The following is a 21,940-nucleotide window of genomic DNA, read 5'->3' as shown; positions in this document are numbered from 1 at the left end:
CAGAAGAAAGTACCTCAATCGTTGGCCGTTTAGCTAAACTATTTATTTAGCAAGCCTATTTAGCAACTGCGATTACTCTTACTACTTTTTTAACCACTTTTTGGGCAGTAGCAGTCTTTAGAAGCTTGACTTGGGAATCGGATATATAGTTACCGGTTCAAGTCCCAGAATGGACCAAGTACAGGGTCTTAAGTGTTACTCTAGTGAAGTGCCAGTTTCCCCCCAGGGCCCTGCCGAGGTGTTCTTTAGCAAGGCACCAGAGCGCTGTCCAATAGCTGCCCACAGCTCCTATAGCCTACTGGATCAAATGCAGAAACTAAAGTTTTATGTACACATTACATATGTTTACAAAAGAGGAATTCATTCAACTCCTCCATTTCCAACTAATGACAACACAAACCGAACAAAATTGAAAATGGTATAGATGTTGGCTGATTTTTTTCTTGTAATATGGTCTTGCAAAAACTGAGCTGAGCAACTTCAACTATAGACTGACGTCATCCATGTAGTTTGGACTGGAGCATGTGGCCTTACATTGTTCAGTGTACCTTCAAGTCAAAGCCATTCTTCATTTCTCTGTATAAGCACTTACCTGACTAAAAGACTTGTAAGAAACACAGATAATAAAGAGATACGCATTGTAACTGGAAGGATTTTTTTTGTTTTAAATCGACAGAAAACGAAGCAAAGAAAAGGCAAACTTCGGTCCATTTTAGGGCTGAGACTGCCAAGGCACACNTTCTCTGTATAAGCACTTACCTGACTAAAAGACTTGTAAGAAACACAGATAATAAAGAGATACGCATTGTAACTGGAAGGATTTTTTTTGTTTTAAATCGACAGAAAACGAAGCAAAGAAAAGGCAAACTTCGGTCCATTTTAGGGGGGCATGGCCAGTCCCGTGACGTCACTGATGGTTATATAGGCTGCAGCTGTGGCAGCATGCTCGCGCTGCTAAGACAGGGAGAGCACTGAGGACCGGTGGCGCGCGCTCACACACACACACACTCTCCCAAACAAAGAGAAGCACGCGAGGCAGCACAGAGCATCCCACCCTTTCAGCCCTCGAGCTCCATCCATCCCCTCTTTTTGGCACAGAACCGGTCCCGGTCCGAGCGCACAGAAAAACCGACAATGACAACCAACGGCTCGACTAACGGAACCAGCGACATGCTGCAGATCCAGTTCGGTCTGATCAACTGCGGGAACAAATACCTCACCGCGGAGATGTTCGGCTTCAAAATCAACGCGTCCGCCTCCAGTATGAAGAAGAAGCAGATCTGGACTCTGGAGCAGAGCGGGGACGACTCCACCGGGAACGTTTTCCACCTCAAGTCTCACCTGGGCCGGTACATCGCCGCCGATAAGGACGGGAACGTCACCGGGGAAAGTGAGACCCCGGGCGCGGAATGCCGCTTCGTCATCACCGCGCACGATGATGGCCGCTGGTCCCTGCAATCCGAGCCGCACGGCCGGTTCCTGGGCGGCACCGAGGACCGGATCATCTGCTTCGCGCAGACCGCGTCTGTGGCGGAGAAGTGGAGCGTGCACATCGCCATGCACCCGCAGGTGAACCTCTTCAGCGTGACGCGCAAGCGGTACGCGCACCTGAGCGGCAAGGTGGACGAGATCGCCATCGACCGAGACGTGCCGTGGGGGGTGGACTCCATGATCACGCTGGTGTTCCGGGACCAGCGGTACCACCTGCAGACCTCAGACAACCGGTTCCTGAGCAGCGACGGTGCGCTGCTCGCCACCACCGACCGGAGCACCGGATACACGCTGGAGTTCCGCTCCGGTAAGGTGGCGTTCAGGGACTGCGGAGGGAAGTACCTGGCGCCTTCAGGGCCCTCCGGTACCATGAAGTCCGGGAAGAACGCGCGGGTCGGGAAGGACGAGCTGTTCGTGCTGGAGCAGAGCCACCCGCAGGTCGTGCTAACAGCCGCCAACGAGAGGAACGTCTCCACCCGGCAAGGTGGGTGTGGTGGCCCGGTGTGTGTGTGTGAGAGAGAATATGTGTGTGGTGAAGGTAGTGTGTGTGTGTATTGTTATTTACTTATTGAAGTTGGGACTCTGCACATTGATTGATTAACACTGGCACCTGCTGAGTCCATCATGTAAATGTGCCAGATTTTGACATTCAGATGAAACATACAAGAGCACATAAAAACAGAAAAAATAGAATTACAGCATATGTTAAAGTGAATTAATGAAACCCTATAACACACAAAAGCACACATATGAGCACAGATAAAAGCTAACAGGCACAGGATTAGATGACTGATGATATAACCCCTACTTCAGTTGATGACAACATGTTTGATTGCCCAGTAACCACTGCTTTACATATTGAGAGAGAGAGAGAGAGAGAGAGAGAGATTTTTATCTGCAGTCGTTGCTGTCTAAAAGAAAACATACAAAAGCACTGAAAAAACAATCTCTGCACATTTGATCATTAAGAGCACATTAAAACAACCCTATAAACAGACACTTGTGATGAGATGTGACGCTCCTTATGTGAGTGTGCGTTTGTTTGATTGGGTATGAAGGCTTGTTGTTCCTACCAGTGAGAGCTAGTGTGTATGTGTGTGTTGGTATTTCATCCTCTGGCAAAAGAAGGGTTAACGTGATGGAATGTCAGACTGCATCCCCCTTGCAGCACACACACACACACACACACACACACACACACACACACACACACACACACACTCTTATTCTCTTCCCAAGGGGTAGGATATGGGACATGTTAATGACCCACATATTCACACACAACACAGGCCTGTGCTGTGAGTGTATTTACATGCTACACAATGGCTTGTTTGAGCAGCGTCCACATCCCTATGTGCATCTGTAGATCCTCCTCACTCAAAAACCTGTATATATAGCTGTTTATACTGCACTTGATTTAAACATAATTGAAAATAGGAGCTGATAAAAGCAGAATGAGCATAGTCCATGTTCGTTGTAAGTGTTTTCAGTGAGTTTTTTTACAGACATGAGACATGAAAAGGGTGCTAACAAAGAGTCCTTGGCTCTGTGAACACATGCAGCTTCATGTGCTCGTGTCTCATCATTCAGATGTAAAGCAGCTTTAATCTGTGACTGGCAGGAGGCTGAACTGACACAGCAGAACAGCTAAATGAGAGAAAGGATGGCACATAATGTCTTAAAAACAGCCACATTTGGCCAAAATGTTACGTAAAATCCTTTAATCCAGGTGTTATGGCCCAAGCCTGTTTTTCAGGTCTCAGGCTCGAAAATGACATTCCCAGAACAAATGACTATCTTCACTTCTAGAAGGGGTAAATTAATAATCTTTTTTCTCAAAGCAATCATAAACCTGTGAGTTGGATGTAGAAAAAAGTCAGAATCAATATAGATGTTTTTACTTTAAAGTAAATTCAGATTGAACATAGTAAAAAAATGTAAATTATAGTTTCCATCCAAAAAAAATGTTACTTTTCTGATTGAGTAATCTGCATCTGGTCAATAAAAAGCGAAACATTTGCAATCCAGTTCCTAAAAGTTCTGGTTAATGTCTTTAGATGCCTTCTTCTCGTCTAAATCCCACACATGTTTGCTTTTTAATATGATTTAACACTAAGACAATCAAGTAATATCTACTTTTGAGAAGCTGAAAACAGTTTATTAGCAGCTCAAGTCTAAAAACTGATAGTTTGGACGTGTGTTACCCCATAGTCTATATCAGAGCATTTCACTGCACTTCCACTGTTGCTCTGTTATCCAGGACTTCATTTAAAATGCAAAACATTAGTCATCACCATCAGCATGAATAAGCTATCGAACATAATCAGAATTTCACACGGCCCTGAAGGCATCGAAATCCTCCGAGTATTGTCTTCTTGCAAATTTAAAAGCAGATACATTCCTAAAACCTCAGAGTAATGATCCTTGCTTCCCGTATACTTCAGATAATAAATGGTTGATATAAGGTTTTCTTGTTTTTCCCACATTATGTCTTTGTGTGTCTCGCTGAAAGAGGTGGCAGATTAAAGCTTGTTCCTCCACTTGTCCTTCCTTCCTCCTTTCCTTCCTTCCTCCTGTATTCCCTCCCCCTTTCCTTCTCTTCTTCTTGCATCACCTTTTCCCTTATTGTTTCTCCCATCTGTCTTTTTACGTCCATCATTTCCTGCCTTTTTCTTCTTCTCTTCCTCCTCACCCCTCCCCCACTCCTAGCTGCTGATGCTTTCTGTCTGAGGTCATTATCAGTAGCATCCCTCACATTGATGGGAGTCTAAATAGGTTTACGAGTGAATGCATCCTTTAATTTCACCATTTCATTGAAATTAATCCGGGAATCCTCCATTTTAACGCAGCAGTGAGAGTGTGATGCATGCTTGAAAAACCTTTTAAAAATATATCATCAACGCCTGAGAAGCAGAGAGACTGTGGAACTGAGTGTCTGCTGTAATGAATGATAGGAACACACTAATTGATGCTCTTTAAATCTATAATCAGTATCTGGTTAGAGGAGAAAATTGGTGAGAATACCTTGCGGTTTAGTGGTTTTGCAAGAAAGTATGATTCATCTATGCTTTTATTTTCTGTTCCTGTCTTTCTGTCACACCCTGAGTTGTTTATTTTTCTGCAGCCTGGCTTTGTTTACTTGCGGAGGGGATATTTATCCACTCTTCTCTCCGTCAGCCTCTTCACACGTCTCTGACACAAAATGGAGGCCGTTTTTTTGGTGGAGATTTAATAAAAAGCCAGGAAAACGTAATAAACTCTGGCGATTTTTAAACGGATCTGTTGGAATTAGATGATGACCTCCTCTGTATTGAGAGCATGAATTGCATTTTAATAATCCCCCGGTGAAAAATCTAATTTCTGTATGTGACATTTTGCCAAATCAGATTATGTATTATGTAGGCTGCTGTCAGTGCAATGCCACGGGGACATCTGCTCACACAAGTGTTTAATACTCACACCATTAAATAGAGTTTAATTTGTTCAGGATTTGGTTCTGGTAAACACAATTACAAATTCCTGTTGAAGCAAGACAATTTATCTGGTTTGGCTTGGCTAACTTTAAATGGTATTAGTCAAGAATAAAAACCATCAGTTGCAGCTGTGGATACATTATTGATGGGCAAATGGTGTGTTAGAAAAGTACCAATCTGACACATACAGCAGTTATCTTGCTGGATTCTGACCTTATTAAGCAGATCAGGTATCGGACATTTTGATAACCTGTTTACGTTAAGGCTGCTGTGGAGATTTCTTGCTAAATGTAGTGTTTCTGACCAAAATGCATTGTGTGTATCCTCAATGTCTTTAATCTGTGCAGTGCATTACCTTCCTGCATTGATTTGTAAACCTTTTTTTCCAAAGCTGCGTTGTTGGCTATACTGCTGTCTTTTTCTTAACTTTGTTGGGCTTTTTAATACATTTCTTCCTCGAATGCCGACCCCAATTGTCCCTTAATTGGCATAGAACGGGGTTAAGAATGTGTTGCATGTGCGTTCTCATGTGCCCGTACCATACAAACACAATGGGGACCCAATGTGAAAACGTAGGGGCAACATTTACCATTTTTATTTTAGTGACCTTTTTTTATCCACTAATTGTTTGTCCTATTTAATGGGTGAGACATGCCACCTCAAGAGCCCAAGCTGACTATTTAAATGGACCAGAATTCAAAGATATTTGGTCCCAGAAAACTGGAAGGGCACTAGGAGAGCGTAGACAGCGGTTATAGCTGCTTACACAAGTGAATAATTATGAATATCTCCACCCAAGGGATTCAGGTCCACTTAAAAATGTAATATGTTCTTCCTTAGCCCATGATGCACCATTCCACCAAATTTCATAAATATCGGGCAATTAGGTTTTCTGCTATCCTGCTGACCATCGTATAAACCAAACTAAAAACCTAACCTCCTTGGGTAGAATGTACAAATCGGCAAATATTCACATTTTAGAAGCTGAAACCTATGAGTTTTGGGCATTTTTGCTAAATAACATAAATCAGATTACACCTTTGGTTGACTCTCTGTTCCTGCAGCCATTGTACCTACCCAATGATTTAGGTAGCCCTTGTTTTGAAGGAACCAGATTGGTGTTAAGGGAGAAAAAGTCTTATTGGTGCATCCCGAATGAGGTCAATGACTGATATAATGCCTTGCTCAAAGACACTTGATGAGTCATGTCCTCCCTGCAGCTTTGATCTAATCCGTCCAAAACAAGCAGACGGTCTAAATCTTTATAGGAAGACCTCGTTCAACCCTGCAACAACTGGATCATTGTGATCTGGATTAAATGCTGAGTGGAATTAAAATGGCTCCAGATGTTTTTCAACCCGGCAGCTGCTCGGAGCTCCTCTCCGCCAGGCAGAGGCAAAGATGGCAGCTGAAGTCCACCGGCTCTCATTATCAGTCGGAGGTTTTTCATTTTGACGTTGGCGAGCTCAAGTGGGTCAGCCCAAAAGCTGCTTTGCAACAATCAAAAGTGTAGATTTTGTGACCGAGTCTAGGAGCAAATCCGGTTTAGACTTCCTCTCATTGGGTGCAGTCTGTCAGAAAGGTTCAGACACACTCGTGAGGAGTTTCTGACTTTTTTTCCCCATTTAAAGCAAAAAGTTTAGTGATGTCATTGGTGAGAAGAATCAGACCCTAAACCACTTATTTGGAAGTTTAACATTTACCAATCCCTTTAAGTGTTTGTTCTAAAGTGCATCCTAACAACACAACAATGGAACTGGTCAATACAAATGTATATTCCCAACAGACTCAACACAGGACCCTTGTTGTGGGAGTTTTTCCATAAATCAGCTCGATATTATATTGACAATATTAACTTAGTCCAATTGACTTCAATTGGATTAAATATAAAAAAACATAATTAGCTTGTAATATAATAATCTCACTGTAGTTAAAGTGAATCCAAAATCACGAGGAATACATTTTTTGGCATTAACTGCAAACGATAACCCGCTAATCCTGCATTTATTTTTACGTTTTCCTACCAACGTCTATCTTTCTATTCTTTACTTTCCGGTTAAATATTTACACATCTTCAATTATATATGTTCAACCAACAACATAAAATAAATCTATTAAATTATCCAGTTTTATGGACGCATGCAGTATTGCCATGTTGGGAACCACCAGAAAAAAGTATCAGTCCTCCTAATTCTTCCATTCTCATAATTACCATTAAAGTGACCCTTTGCTGTCGCTTCCTGACCATTATGTCCACTCTCCTCACCCCTGAATCATAGATGGTCACAAATTCCCAGAGAGACTTGTTAACGACCCTCCTATGGACCGAGACACGATTATCACTCAGTTAGCTCGGAGCTCAATGGCCTTTTAAGTGTCCTCTAAACTCTGGTGTGAGTGTGAGAGAAGGCTGAGCTATGGTTTGTCGCTAAATGGACGAGAGGTCCTCATTTCCTGTTGGGGTGACCACTGAGTGCTGAAGACTGCTTTTATAACTGTTGGTCACCAGAGAAGGCCGACATGGAGATTAAATCCTGTGGAGTCGCACTGGTCTCAGAACCTAATTATACATATTCAAAGTGATCCCTGCAGATTTCTGCTTGAGTATAAAACTTTTGATGATGTGGCAATAAGGCAGTGAATGGTCAATGTGTTCTGGATGCTTGATTTACAAGACTTACAAGTCCAATAAAACACGACTAAAGCCTCGTTTAAAGAATAGTTTGACATTAAATAGCTTTCCAGAGTTAGAAGACAAGATGATACCATTGTCTTATTTGTTTGTTTTTGTATGAAGGCTTGACAAGTTAGCTTAGCTTAGCATGAATACTGGAACAAGCTAACCAAGTTCTGTCCTTAAAGGTGGGGTATGTAATTTATTTCAGAAACACTTTTTGTTATATTCCATGGAATGCTCTTAACATCCCGATAGCAATGAATATCTTAAGTGCTTTGACAATAAATCCATAAAATAATTTAATCTGTGTAAGCCGTAGCGCTGTAAAAAGCACGACCAATCATCTGAGCCGGCCGGCTAAAATAACTGGATGGCCTACCTGCCTGTCAGCCTTCCATCTGTGCACACACTTATCTCGTGCCCTCATTGGTCATGTGTGTGTTGGAGGAGGGGCTCTGTAAGGAAGTGGCAGATTTTTGCCGGTTGTGTGTTTTTAAAATTTTAGCGCACTCAAGCCTGTTCCTCCAAAATTACCTACCTCACCTTTAATACGAAAGAACAACTAAAGAAAACATGTGTGGTTTTACAGGGGGTTGTTGGTGGGACTACTTTTGGACAGCGCATAACCCCCACATTTACAAGACTTGGTATAAAGCAAGGCCATGTGAAAAGATTGAAAATGCCAAGTAGTCTTTAAAGAAATAGTTGATACTTAAGAGCATTGGATCAATTTCAAAAGATAAATGACAAGATTGATACCAATGTCTGTTAAATATGAAGGTATGTTTGCGGTTTTACAAAGGGTTGTGTGCAGGACTATTTCTTGGCAAGTCACTACACCCGGCCAAGAAGCAAGATTTAACTCGTAAAACACTGAGTTTTAGAGCTGATAAGGTTGATATTTTTTTTTTGGGGCCATGCTGGCTTCCCCCACGCTTCCAGTCTTTTTGCTAAACTAAGCTAACCGGCTGCTGACTCTAGATTCATATTGAACTTATAGACATGCGTGGTATCAATTTTCCCGTTAATACAAAATGTCCTTGTATCGTGTCTTAAAATTTGTCCATGTTTGATGTTGCAATGGAGCTGCTGTGATGCAAGAAACATTTCTGCCATCAAAGTATTATCGTATCTAACTCTCAGCAGAAAAGCTAACAAGCTTATTCCCCAAAAGGTCGAACTATTGACAAAGTTTGACAAGTCACGGTTAAACCAATGCTTGTTTGTTTGGATGACTGTTGGAATCCAGCTCAGAGTCTCACATTTTCAAGCTCTCTCAAAGTGTTAATGATGAGACTTTGAATCATGTTTCAGAGACCGAGGCTTCATGTTGTGTCTGGCTGTGATTCAGCCCTGACACCCTTTCTGTATCCTTCAGCCTCCCTCTGGCAGGAAGTGAGACACACACACACACACACACACACACACACACACACACACACACACACACACACACACACACAGTCGACCTTGGCTGGTGTGATATAATCGCCGCAGGGTGAAGGGTGATTATTTTAAAACACAGCAACACAGACACATCCACTCAATAAAAAATAAAAAGGGGACGCAATCAATTCATGCATCCTTGGTAATGTTCACTGGCTGTGACATGCTGATGCTCTAATGTGTTTATAGACCCTCAGAGAGACAGTGTGTGTGTGTGTGTGTGTTCTGGGAGCGTGCCAGGGGAGCTGCCTCACGTTGACTGCAGAGCCTTTGCTCTTTTAATGTCGCCTGCTTTATTACAGGTTAGCCGGTTAGCTGGTCTCCAGAGTGTCATTCTGCTCCTGGGTGTGTCTCTAACTCAGTCCCAATGTTATTTAGTGCATTTTTTGCAACAAATTAAACACAGAATGGGGTTGAAATCAAGTTAGCGAAAGATTTGGGGCATCCCCGGGCACAAAGCTGCATCTCAAATGTCTGACCTTGATTTATTTTTCGAGCATTAATTAGAGGAAAGGGCACAATGTGTTCTGTGTGGCTTGATCGTCATTGGGTCTGCTTGCTTATCCAACATTTTTATCCAATTGCATTAAGGGCAATATATGATGCTCAGTCTCAGGTTCACATCAGTATGTAGTGTCTCTACAGTGGCATGTCTCCAAGTTTTAATGTTCAAAAAGCTCTTTATTCTTCTCATACTGCCTGTGCTGCAGCACCTCTTTTCACCCTCTGTCTGAAACCAGAGCCCAGTCTGCTCTGATTGGTTAGCTGGCCGGCTCTGTTGTGATTAGTTAAACGCTTATTCGAGAGTTTTTGTTCAAATTGCGCAGTCCTACTCATCATACTGAATGTGTGTGTGTTTGGATCAGAACAAAGGACGATGATCTCTCCCTGTTTGTGCCCCAGCTGGTCGCCTCCTCGGCCAGGCCTGCTGAACAATAGGACACACACACACACACACACACACACACACACACACACACACACACACACACACACACACACACACACACACACACACACACACACACAACTGCACTTGTAACAATCGAGTGCTGCTGGCTCAGAGAAACCGAGGCCAACAATCTGTGCCTGCCGCCATCAGGCAGAATGTGGTGGGCGGGGTGGACAGAAAGATAGAGGGCTTGTTTTTCAAGTGTGTGTGATGTGGTTTGGGTGGATTCTGGATGTGTGGTCACTAATTCTGGTGTGGTTAGCTGGAGGGGGGGTGTGTGAGTGACCCTCTGCCCTGCTCCTACATTAAACCCCTTAAAGTGATCTGTATTGACATATCTAGGCATTTAACACACACACACACACACACACACACACACACACACACACACACACACACACACACACACACACACACACACACACACACACACACACAGCCTCGGCCTGGGTCACGGCTGAGGCTTCAGGGTGAATGTTTTGTCTGTCAGTTTTATATTTTCATGTTGTGTGTGTGTGTACCCACCAGTATTTTCCTTTCCTTGTGATAACACATGACCAGATTCAGAGAGTGTGTGTGTGTGTATAGAGGAGACACTAAGCCTCTGACTGTTGGGGAAAGAGACAACACTTCCTCCTATCCACAGACAGGCTAGTCAAATATTGCCCTAATTCTTTCAAAACATTCAGGTTTATGTGACAAACTGTCGTCCAGCTCACGGTACGGCATGTAAAGTGTGCCGTGTTTTGTTAGTTTCTCCGTTTATTTTCATATAGTGAAATGTGGTGTTTTCCCTTCCTCAGTGACTGACTTCAACGAGTGTTAGGTTTTGTTTGTAAAGATTATACAGTGATGTGAAGCTCAGCTGACTGCCACTAACAGTTTGAACAAAATAACATGTTTTATTCGTAAATGTTATTGCTCTCTGTTTTTAGACTTACTTCCACTAAAGTTGGTGGTTTCTGCTCATATTCAGTATCATTCAAATGCACAGTTTAATGCCAGAAACATTAAGTACGTATATTTTAGTTTAACTTCTTGAGATAAACGTCTCATCGCATTGGATCCTGTACATGTTACATGTATTTAAGGTGACTTGGTTGCTTTTTTAGGTTGTTTATTCTCAGGTATACTTTACATTTGACCTACAGACTAAACAAAGGACTAGCTTTAGAATAGCTTTAAGTTTTTAGCATAGAGACTGGAAACAGGGGAAACGGTAAACCTGGCCCCTACCTAAAGAAACAAAATGTGCCTACCATACTTTTAAAGCTCACGTGCAAACTAGGAATATAAGTTGTCGAGATATTTGTCAAACTCTATCATTCAAATCTACTGTCACTTCCTGCAGTCTCTGCTAGTTGCCAGGTCACAACCTCCTCCTAAAAACGCTGAATTCACCTTTTTACATTTTGCATATTTTTTTAATGAACGACTGTACTTGGATTTTGCATTATTCAAACATTTGAGTGGGTTTAGTGCAGCCTCTGTGATGGTCCCTCTTATGGAGTTTCTATGTATATCAGATGTTCTTTCAAAGTTCACTCATAACTTTTTATTTCAATAAATGCTTTACTAACTCTCAGCTTTTGATTATACTTAACCATGACATTGAATTGACAGTTGAAGTCAACAACGACACATTTCAAGAGATAAACAAACATTTAAAATAACATTACGATCACTCGGACATTGTTTGAATACTCTTTTGGCATTCATGTGATCTGGGATATAGCTGTGTATTTAATTGTAGGATTTACTTCAGTCCATTTTTCTTTACAAATGGTCGGACCCTGTTTCTCCAATTGTATGGCAACACTTCTTATTTGCTGTTGAGGGCATGGTTTAGTTCAGAGAAGTTGGTAATATGTTATGATGGTCAAAGAGTTGACCTTTTATCTTTGATCTTTTACCATGTAGTATTGCAATACTTTGAGTCAAACTCCTTGACTGAAGCGTACTTGTAGAACGGTTCGTTAATAGTATTTAGGTTTTAAACAATGAACATTGATTATTTTTAGAACATTTGGAAATAAGCTGACTCATGGCGTCCGGCTGTAAGTTGTTGGTAGAAGTTTTCCAGCAGATGTTTTTCTTTCCCTCCTGCCTCAGAAATAAATGGTCTGTTCGGTGCTACTGAACGGAGTTGCAGGAAACAGAGAGGATTATGGGATGTGAGTCACGATCCGTCATGCAGACCCTCTTCTCTCCTCATTTCCCCTCCATGTCTGCTGCAGCTACATTTGTTCCTCCTCCTCCTCCACACCATGTGGTTCCCATTACTCTCTTATATTTTCCTTTTCAATCGTCAGTGTGTGTGTGCTGCGTCTGTGTGTATGTGCTGCGTCAGTGTGTGTGTGTGTGTGTGTGCTGCGTCAGTGTGTGTGCTGCGTCAGTGTGTGTGTGTGTGTGTGTGTGTGTGTGTGTGTGTGCTGCGTCAGTGTGTGTGTGTGTGTGTGTGTGTGCTGTGTCAGTGTGTGTACATCTGCACATTTTTCTGCAGAAACTCAATCTGTCCGCAGAGGCCAGAGCCACACAGTTGACTTTAGCACTCGCTCAACAGGAGAGCAGCGATGTGTATATGTATTTCTCTTTCTGTGTTTGTTTTCCAGACAGTGATTCTTTTGGAGAGCTTACGTTATGCTGTTCTGTGACTGGGAGCTTTTTTCTTTGTACTCTATAAAGTACATCTTTGGCTTCAGTTGGAGCGTGTGCAGCTTGTAATCAGACACCATGTGTTGTGTGAAAGCAAAAAGGAAAACTGACAAAGGATATTGAGAAACTGTTGGGAAATAAATGAAAAATGTTGGACTTGGAAGCCGGTCTGAACTTTTTTTTTCATCTGAACTGAATTTTTTGGACCCTCCTCTTGACTTAAAGTTATACTGCAACGCCCAAGATGTAGTAAAACTTGCATTCAAGTGTTTTTTCACTGATATATCGGCGTTACATGATGGATTTCATTATGAGTCATCCCACAGTGCTGTTGTTCTCTGCATAACGCAAAGCAAGCCTTTATGACCCACGCACACTTTAACCCACGTCTTCATTTATAACAGTTTAATTCTGTTCATGCCGTCACTTCGGTCAAAACCGCTGCCAGAGGGATTATCATTTCTGTGCGCCCGTACAATTCTCAGCAGTGCGATATTTTAGATTTTCCAGGAGGGCATTTATTCAAACTTAGCACCAAGGTCTATTTGGACCAGGGTTTCCCACACATAGACTGGGCGGGCCGCCCAAGTATATTTCGCGACCCATTTAGGTTTTTTGAAATGTAATGTGATCTTTAAAATATGCATGAATAAATAAATAAAAAGTTAACTAGGTGAAAAAAGGTAAGATACACTTTTAAAACTTGTTGAGAGCTAAAACTAGTCTTTGCTGCTGCCTCAAAGAGGAACAGGGAGGAGAGAGACAGGAGAGGCTGGTTCAGGAGCACAGACACACTCATAACTATAAATTAATTAATAAACAAGTTTCAGTGTTTTTTTCATATTGGAAATGGTATGTTATTGGTTATGGCCATGATTTTATGATTATTGAAATGTATACAGTTCTGTTTAATATAGGTGTTTCCATAGATCTAGTCTCTTTATTTTCCCCTCAAAATGCACCAGATTGATGCATTTAACTCCAAAATTAAAAAACAAATCTTACCGGGGGAGCATGCCCCCGGACCCCCCTAGAGGATTTGAGGTCGACCCCCACTTAAAATCACATGGATAGGTTTCTAAATACATTTCTAAATACATTTATTTTTTTAAATAGTAATCCATTTCCATATGTTTATGTGTGGGTATTAGATTTAAATTATAGGGCTATCATTATGGTCCCTGCTTGTACCTGTTCGCTCTGCCATCGCGTGAAGGGTCTGCTAACAAGCGACCAACAGAAAGGTTAATGTTGTTGCACGTCACCTCAACCGTTAATGGACCAGCACCAGAGGCGTTCCCATACACAAAGGCGTTGGAGCTGTTCTTCATCAAACCCAGAAGGATGAAGTGCTCTGACAAACAGTGCCATCTTTGTGCAAAATGATTATACAGGAATGAAAAGTCAATAAATAAACATGTTGTTAAAACTCACACGTTTTTTTTTTTTTTTTGCGAAATGATTGTTTACTCTTCTAAGATGGAGCAGCCCGAATATTTACCCTAGAAAACAGCAGCTTTTTCCAGGATATGTTTAACAGGGAGGTTGTGACGTAAAATGTTATGAAATAAGTATATCATCAGTTGTCAAACTTCGTATCGTTGTGCATGTGAGACCAACAGGCTGGATATGCTGGTTTGTCAAGTAGTTTTGGAAGTGGAACCGTAGTTTTCCGGCCAGACTCCGGCTGGCACCAGCTTCTCCAAAAAGATCTGTATCCCCCCCACCCTGCAACTCAACTTGCTCAATGGGTCCCTAACCCTGGGAATCTCCTGCTAATGTTGTTCCTTTGGGCTTAGACACACTTCTCTCAAAAAAGGCACCACAACAAAGCAAGAGATCATGCCTCTTAGCATGCCAATACCCCACCAGTTGGAATTTAAAGGGATGTTAACAAAACGTTCACACAAACTGTCAAAGCTATTTCTCTGTCTTTGTGGATCACTATGGGTGTGTTTGAACGTGTGCAGAGTCTTGATAGACAACAACTCGTACTGCCAGCATGTGTGAGTTCAGAGTTTTGAAGTGCATTCCAGGCAAACATTTTCATCTGTTGTTTTATTTAAGTAAATCCTTACGGTTTTGACAGCAGTTTGAGATCTTCCCACTAAGACTGTCAAGGATTTAGTTGTCCACCTCGTAAGTGATGGTCTCTTTGTGCTTTGGTGACTGGTCATGTCAAGTTGCATTTCCGGATTCAAATCCAAGCTGTTCATGCATGTCACTGTGGGGTTGAGCAACATCAACTGTATAACGAGTTTTGATTTGTTCCCTTAAAAATTATGATTGGTTGAATTATTTAGAGACAACTGCATAGGGGAAAAAAATGTAGTAAGCTAACATCTCCCAGCATCTTGACTGCAACAGCAAACCAAGAATGAATCATCTGTCAAGTATGTAAAAATAAATGGTGTTTCATGACATAACAGTTATAAAAATGGACTGCTTCTATAGGGGACAGGGGAGAATATGTGACGAGAGACAAGCTAGACAAATCTGGAATGTACTGTACGTGTCGCTTTAATCGAAGAAGTTCATTTTAGCAATGCATTGTATGCAATCCTTTCACCTGCTGTTTTTTCCTCTGTTGAGTGTAGAGGGCTCTCAGCTCCCACTCAGAGCATTATGCAGAAGAATGCATCCTCCCACCAGCCGCATTCAGAGCACATCCTGCCACTGAAAAGTTCATTATTAGAAAAAGTGCTCCATGTCCTTTCCCTGCAGCTGCATTTGTAATGGTTTAAAAACCCAGGAGACCAGACCCACTCACATAAGTGTCACAGTCCAAGCCACAAACACACACAATGAGAGACATTAGCCAGAAGCAAGTCTTTCTACATGCTTTTTGTAATACATCCCACGTATTGCCAAGTTTTGCTCTAAACAGAATGATATTAAAGGGTGACTGAAATGTTTAATTTTGCGACGGCTACGTAAGCTATGTGGCACTCTCACTGTGACTTACTTGTCTGCCTTTCTTCTGGTGTAGATATAATTTTCTTGAAAATATTGTACCAGGGTTGCGGTCGAATAGTCCGTTTTGCTTAGGAACCTTCCTAACTGAGTGAAATGACCCGGAAGTCCCTCAGTGGCAGCCATGATAAGAGCCGTTCAAATTCTCTAGATGATAGAAAAGGAGGTTTCAAACTTCCTTTATAACCTCCTTTAGTTTAGGAACCACTGGACCTCCCTTTACGAAAGGAGAGGAGAAAATGCTGCCCCACAATGCCTTGCAGCCGCAGCATTTGCCGTGACACAACAGTCGGCCGTTCACGGAAACAACCGATTATGACCGAGAAATTATATCATGAAAGTTACGGTGCTTATTAAGCTTTTTAAAACGTATGTGGTAACTTGCCAAAGTGCTTTGTTTTGAACGTTCATCAGTATTATAATCAAAAAGAGAAATATGAACGTTAGTTTTTACTGAAAGTATCAAATAAAGTCAACATTTTACAGTCTTTACTGATCTGTGTGAGGTTTGTTAAACTTTTAAAAGATGTTTGAAGGGTGATATACACAGTGATAGATGTTAAGGACTAACGTTTATAATAAATACATTTGTATTTATTTTAAGATCTTTTCATAGTTCATACAATCATAGGTATTGGGATCATTTGTATTAACCCTAACCCTAACCCTGGACCGGAGGGAGAGGGTGACGAGCATAAGTTTCACTTTCCTTTTTTATTTCAATTCCAACTTTGGTCATGAAGAATATGTTTCTCTGTTGTCCACGTTCATAAAGCATAAAACAACAGCATCAGAGCACGGTGCAGAGTCTCTAGATGAGTTTACAGTAGTCCCTCCTTCTTATTATACATCCATGTTGTAGTCCGCTGTATAGAAAACTGTAGTTTCCATAGTTTCCCCACAGCAGCAGACGCACATTTATGACGTCCGCTGGCGCATCATAAATACGTTGGATAGTGAAAGTGCAGTCGGATTCTCAAAGCACCGCAGTCTCTTCTCCTAAATCCTTTTGAATTCTTCTATCCACTATTCCTTAACCCTGTGACGTTTCACACAGAGGTCAAGGAATAGATGATAGGGATAGACGATAGGAGCTGATTTTTGGACTATTCGACCGCAAACCCCTCCCAAACCTAAAGGAACAGAAGGTGTTGAAGCCTATAACAAACCTTGTATTTTAATGAACTAAAATAAATGATACCTTTGTGCCCTGTAGGCTTTCTTGTTTTAAAGCACTTTCTCGTATCAATGCTCACATTTCCTTTAATAGAACACAGCCAAGATACTTCAGTATGAAAAAGAACAGTCATTTCAATAGTAGAGAATGTCCCCGGCACCTGCTAATGCTTTTCATTCTTTCTCAAGCGAGACTTCACTTGAAAGGTTTACAGTGAACATTGAAAAGAAAGTAGGAGGAGAAGCTTTTAGGTATTACGTCTAGTTTAACTTGGTCTGTGTGAGTGTACTGGTACAAAGGAACAGCGAAAAACTGATGTCATTGTCAATGTCACAGTGACAGAGAACCTAGCTGCATGTACCTCTCAAAGTCTAAAGCAGGGAAAAAACAAACCATTATTTATTTGACTGAAGTATTGTTATCCATATTTTTTTATATGAGCTGGCAAGTTATTTAGACATTTTGGTCAAACTCTTTCCAGGTTTTTTGTGCCTCAAAATAAGGGTGCAAACAACCCGATACGAGAGGGATGAGATTAAGACAACAATTGTAAACACATGACTGTATATATCAAGACTGCAGTTCTTCTCTAAAAATATGTATTTTATTGATATCTGTATAAGTATAACATCTGATTCCTGCCAGGTGTTTTTAAGTTTAACATTTAAAGTGAGAATTGAACTCTGTATATACTGTATGTTTGCCTATAGATAACAAGACATTTCAGAACAGATATGGCACATTTATGTTTTCCGATAATGTAGAAACAGTGTTGCCATTACTTAGTTTATATTCGTTAAGAAATAGTATGACCTTTTGAAAAAACACTCTTATTTACTTCCTTGCTGAGAGTTAGATTGCTGATAGTTTCCAAACATCAGCAATCAGCTGGTTAGTTTAGTTTAGCACAAAGATTGGAAACAGCTCGTTATATCTAATTTGTTTAATTACTACAAGAAACTAAGTGTAAAAGCATCAATTTGCCAATGTAGGTGGTGTTATGTGCCAGACTATTTCGTGGGTGAGAGCAGTAACTTCCTGGAAACTCAACTGTTGCCTGGCAACTGGTCTGAACCTAGAATTATTACCCCACATAACTTCGTTTGAAACTCAAACTCGGAGTCTTTTTACACAACTGTAAAATAAATACATGTTTATTTATTTAATGTTGGTTAATAGTTATCCTATTTCCCCCAAAATATTGTACCTGTAATCTTACAGTTGTAATTAACCATTTTATTATAACTAAAACTCTTTGGGCAGACAGAAAAAGCTCAGATCTAAATAGTCTGGCAAATGAAAAGCAGAGCTGAAGTTTTTGGAAAGCGAATTGATTCATTAACAAGGGGTACATTTTATTGCACCTTTTATTTCACACAACCTAAACCCATTGCATACACCTCCGCTGCCGTCTGTCACATAATATGGCATCATGATGACACATGCAGTATGTTTCTAAGGATGTATGGATTCATCACCACGGTTTAGGGCAATGTGTAATGTGTGTGAGAGGATGAGCGAGTGAGAGAGAGGCAGAAAGTGACAGAGATTGCAAGTAGAGCTGTCAATCCAGCAGTAGATTGGAAGAAAAGTCTTGTCTGCTAACTGACTGCTAGAAAACTGTAGGGGGTCTGAATACAAATGGAAGAAGGGCTGAGAAGCCTGTGTAAATGTTCCCATATGTACTTATTCACAGAGAATGTGTCTCAGGGCACGTAGACCCAGTGTTTTTCTTTAAAAAGAGAAATGCTCTGCAGAGGCCACAAGTCCCCAGCTACCAAACCAACGGATGGTATTACACTGTGTGCACAAGCTACAGCTGCTAAATATAGGTCATTAATAATATCAAAGCTTGACTCAGAGAATCTGCTACTCCCACTAGATTTGTTCAAGCTACACAGAGAGAGGGAGAGAGGTATCCTACACAATATTAATCGTAATTATTCTACTGTATTTCCAACATGTGTTTATCTGCATCAATAGCACAGGCAGAGCTCTGCTGATTTTATTAAAGTGAATTTAAGATGTGTTTTTAAAAACAGCTTGGTCCATCTTATATCCACAAGGCAACACACTTTTCCATAAACATTGCATCATAGAAGGTTCCCGCAAGTATTGAGAAGAATGTCAATTCTCTAGAGAGTTTGTATGTGTGTACATTTCCATTCATTCTTGTTGCCTGTAAGAATGAAACAGTATTTGGGAAAAAACATTTTCTTTACTTTCTTGAAGCAAAACGCTTCACCCAAACAATGAAAAGATAAATAAAGTACAATAAAAGCACAAATGAATGTTACTGCTGGAAGAAAGTTACGGCCACAGCTTTTCTTTTTCCTATGATTTATATATTTCTTTCTTCTTCCTTTCTTTATTTTTTGGATGCAGAGGAATTGTGCTTTGGTCAACATATTTTGTATCTAACCTACACATACAACAGGACTGTTGCTGGCATGTCTGTTATTCAAATGCATCAAAAAATGAACCTTTTATGCATTACACAACAACAAGTGCTATCTATTACACTAAAGCTTTCCTTTCCCTGCAAAAGGTCTTACACAGTAACGTCTGTGCATACAAATGCTTGTTGAATGAAGCTTTGTGTGTCGTTTTTTTCTCCTTGAGAGTTGGTAGTTTGGCAGGACAGGGTGCTGCGTTGGCACGAGCCTCTGGCACTCCAACATGCCCTGGCACTCCTGGACCGGCTCCCTTCCTGTTTTGGGCCGCAGTGCTGTTTGTTCAGCATATGTGGGCTGAAACGGAGTTGCCCCTCACTTTTCTGCAGCCTAGGATTGGGCCATATGTTAAAATGTTCCTGCCTGAGTCTGCCAGAAACTGCTGATTGCCAATATATTCACAGAATGAATCAACTGAATCTTGATAGAAAAGGAACATACATTCAGTTCAATTTATTTGCTTCAAATTGTAACTACTGAATGAATCAAGGACACAGCGTGAACCTTCGTCATCTCTCGTAAAAATATCACTACATAAGTTGAACCGACTTGGCATTCAAGAAGATGACGCAATTGATTCATAATGAATTCCTTTTGTTTGTTAAGTGCAGTCTGGTCTTAAAAAATATGAACTTCAAATAAATATTGAAGTTGATCTAATGTCATTTGACTAATCTAATCACATAAGGTCTAATGTTTACTAATTGCGGTCGTTTTTGTGGTTCTGAAAATCAAAAGGAATCTAACTATAATTTAAAATTGATATTGAAAAGTTGAAACAAAAATAAAATTGAAAAACGAATTGATAGTTCTGATTGAGAAACAGATGCATTGTACTTAGAATTGTAGCTCACGACTCTCACCAAACAATTCCTCTGAGTGCTGTCATTGAAATGCTAACCTCTGTCCCTCTCCTCAGACACACCTTCTGGCAGTATCGTAAGGAGAACCCTCGGACCAGAGTGGGCGACCCTTCCCCTGAGGGGCTCCCGGGCTTCAACAGCGGGGTAATGTTGTTGGACCTTGGTGCTATGAGGGAGTCGGCTCTCTACAACCAACTGTTGAAGCCCAGCAATGTGGCCAAGCTAGCAGACCAGTATCGCTTCAGGGGCCACCTGGGGGACCAGGACTTCTTCACCATGATCGGTATGGAGCACCCGGAGCTGTTTTACCCCCTGGCCTGTGGGTGGAACCGGCAGCTGTGCACCTGGTGGAGGGACCACGGGTACGGAGACGTGTTTCAGATGTATTATCGCTGCGAAGGACTTGTCTATATCTACCATGGCAACTGTAACTCCCCTATACCAGATTACTGATGTAAACACTGGACTGATGTTGGAACTGAAAAGGTGTCAATGACATCGGCAATATCGTTCAAAGGAAATGTTTTCCTGCTAGGATCATGACTTTAATGACAGTTTCCTGTCTTGACCACTGAGCTGCTGCTATAGTCGCAGACTCTGCCCCCTGCTGGTCAAGGGGTCACTGAAGGGCCCACCCATACACAACTTCTACAAATGTTGTGTTCATCGGTGTCATTTTAGAATATATTTTGACACTCAGGCCGAACACAGCCCTGTGTTTCAGGAATGCAGGAGATGCAATAATAAGGGTGGGTTTCTTCAGGTACAGAGATGACGAAATATGATCTATGAAGGTCAGATCTATTCATTTACAGGCTAAAAAGTCAAAAAATGCTGATCACATTACAAAATAATAAACCCAGAAGACGTTGTAGTCTGTAATTGATTGGCTGAATGATGTGGCATTGGGGATATGGGGTCCGTGCAGGGGCCCTCTGCATGGCATAGTGCTGCAGCCATGCATGCATTATCGTTTTTAAATACAGGGCTAATGTCAGTATGAATGAGGCCTAATGCGTCATACATTGTCAATGCCAAAAAGTATTTTGTCCTTTCAATTGATTGTATATTATTTGATTTCTGTACATATTGTTAATTGTTTTGAGAAGAATATATAATAGTATAAGTGATTATTTGTTCTACTTAATAACAAGGAATTAATATTGCTGACAAAGGTTGGAATGTTATCTGCAATAAATATAGGGTCAGCAAATGTGATAAATAGTATCAACACAAAGAGTATTGTACCTTTTGATTCCCAGCACCTCAATCTTTCCATATTGGCCCCTAAGTCCCCTGTATCACCTTTTCTTCCAACAGCCCCACACCAGGGGAAGGCTCATCTGGCACCTTTTACTCTCCTCTGTGGCTGGTAGAACAGGAGGGAGTTTATTTCCCAGCCGTCTGAATTCTACACAATTCTGTAAAACACATCAGAGTATAGGAGTGGCCAGGGAGATAATGGTTAAAAATGATGGCTGATATAAATATTCAGAAGCCAAAAACACACACACACACACACACACACACACACACACACACACACACACACACACACACACACACACACACACACACACACACACACACACACACACACACACACACACACACACACACACACACACATTGGAAAACTGAGCCACACCAGAGTTTTCTTGCTCTGCTCACTGAACTGCTACTCGGATTCCCAGAAATGTTAACACTCGATATTCATCAGTCAGGAAATTGTCTGAGGTGATGCACATTAACTCACACGTGCACACAGAGGGAAGCAGCT

General features: G+C 41.3%; 1 protein-coding gene across 1 annotated transcript; it reads left to right on the top strand.

Moving 5' to 3' along the window:
* Nucleotides 1-934: 934 nt before the first annotated feature.
* On the top strand, nt 935-20,613 carry LOC104963600 (fascin). Its single transcript, XM_010792248.1, has 2 exons — nt 935-1,979; nt 20,217-20,613. Exons 1-2 carry the CDS (start codon nt 1,135-1,137, stop codon nt 20,611-20,613), a joined length of 1,242 nt encoding a protein of 413 aa, XP_010790550.1. The 5' UTR covers nt 935-1,134.
* The last annotated feature ends 1,327 nt before the right edge of the window (nt 20,614-21,940 follow it).

Source organism: Notothenia coriiceps, unplaced genomic scaffold, assembly GCF_000735185.1.
Source record: "Notothenia coriiceps isolate Sejong01 unplaced genomic scaffold, NC01 NC01_scaffold00000287, whole genome shotgun sequence".
NCBI classification, from domain to species: Eukaryota; Metazoa; Chordata; class Actinopteri; order Perciformes; family Nototheniidae; genus Notothenia; species Notothenia coriiceps.
This window is presented reverse-complemented; position numbering and strand designations above follow the sequence as displayed.

Excerpts from the sequence above, each read along its gene's own strand:
- LOC104963600 (XM_010792248.1), top strand. The coding sequence starts at position 1,135 with ATGACAACCAACGGCTCGACTAACGGAACCAGCGACATGCTGCAGATC. Across the intron at positions 1,980-20,216 it reads GTCTCCACCCGGCAAGGTGG|ACACACCTTCTGGCAGTATC; the intron begins GTGTGGTGGCCC and ends CCCTCTCCTCAG.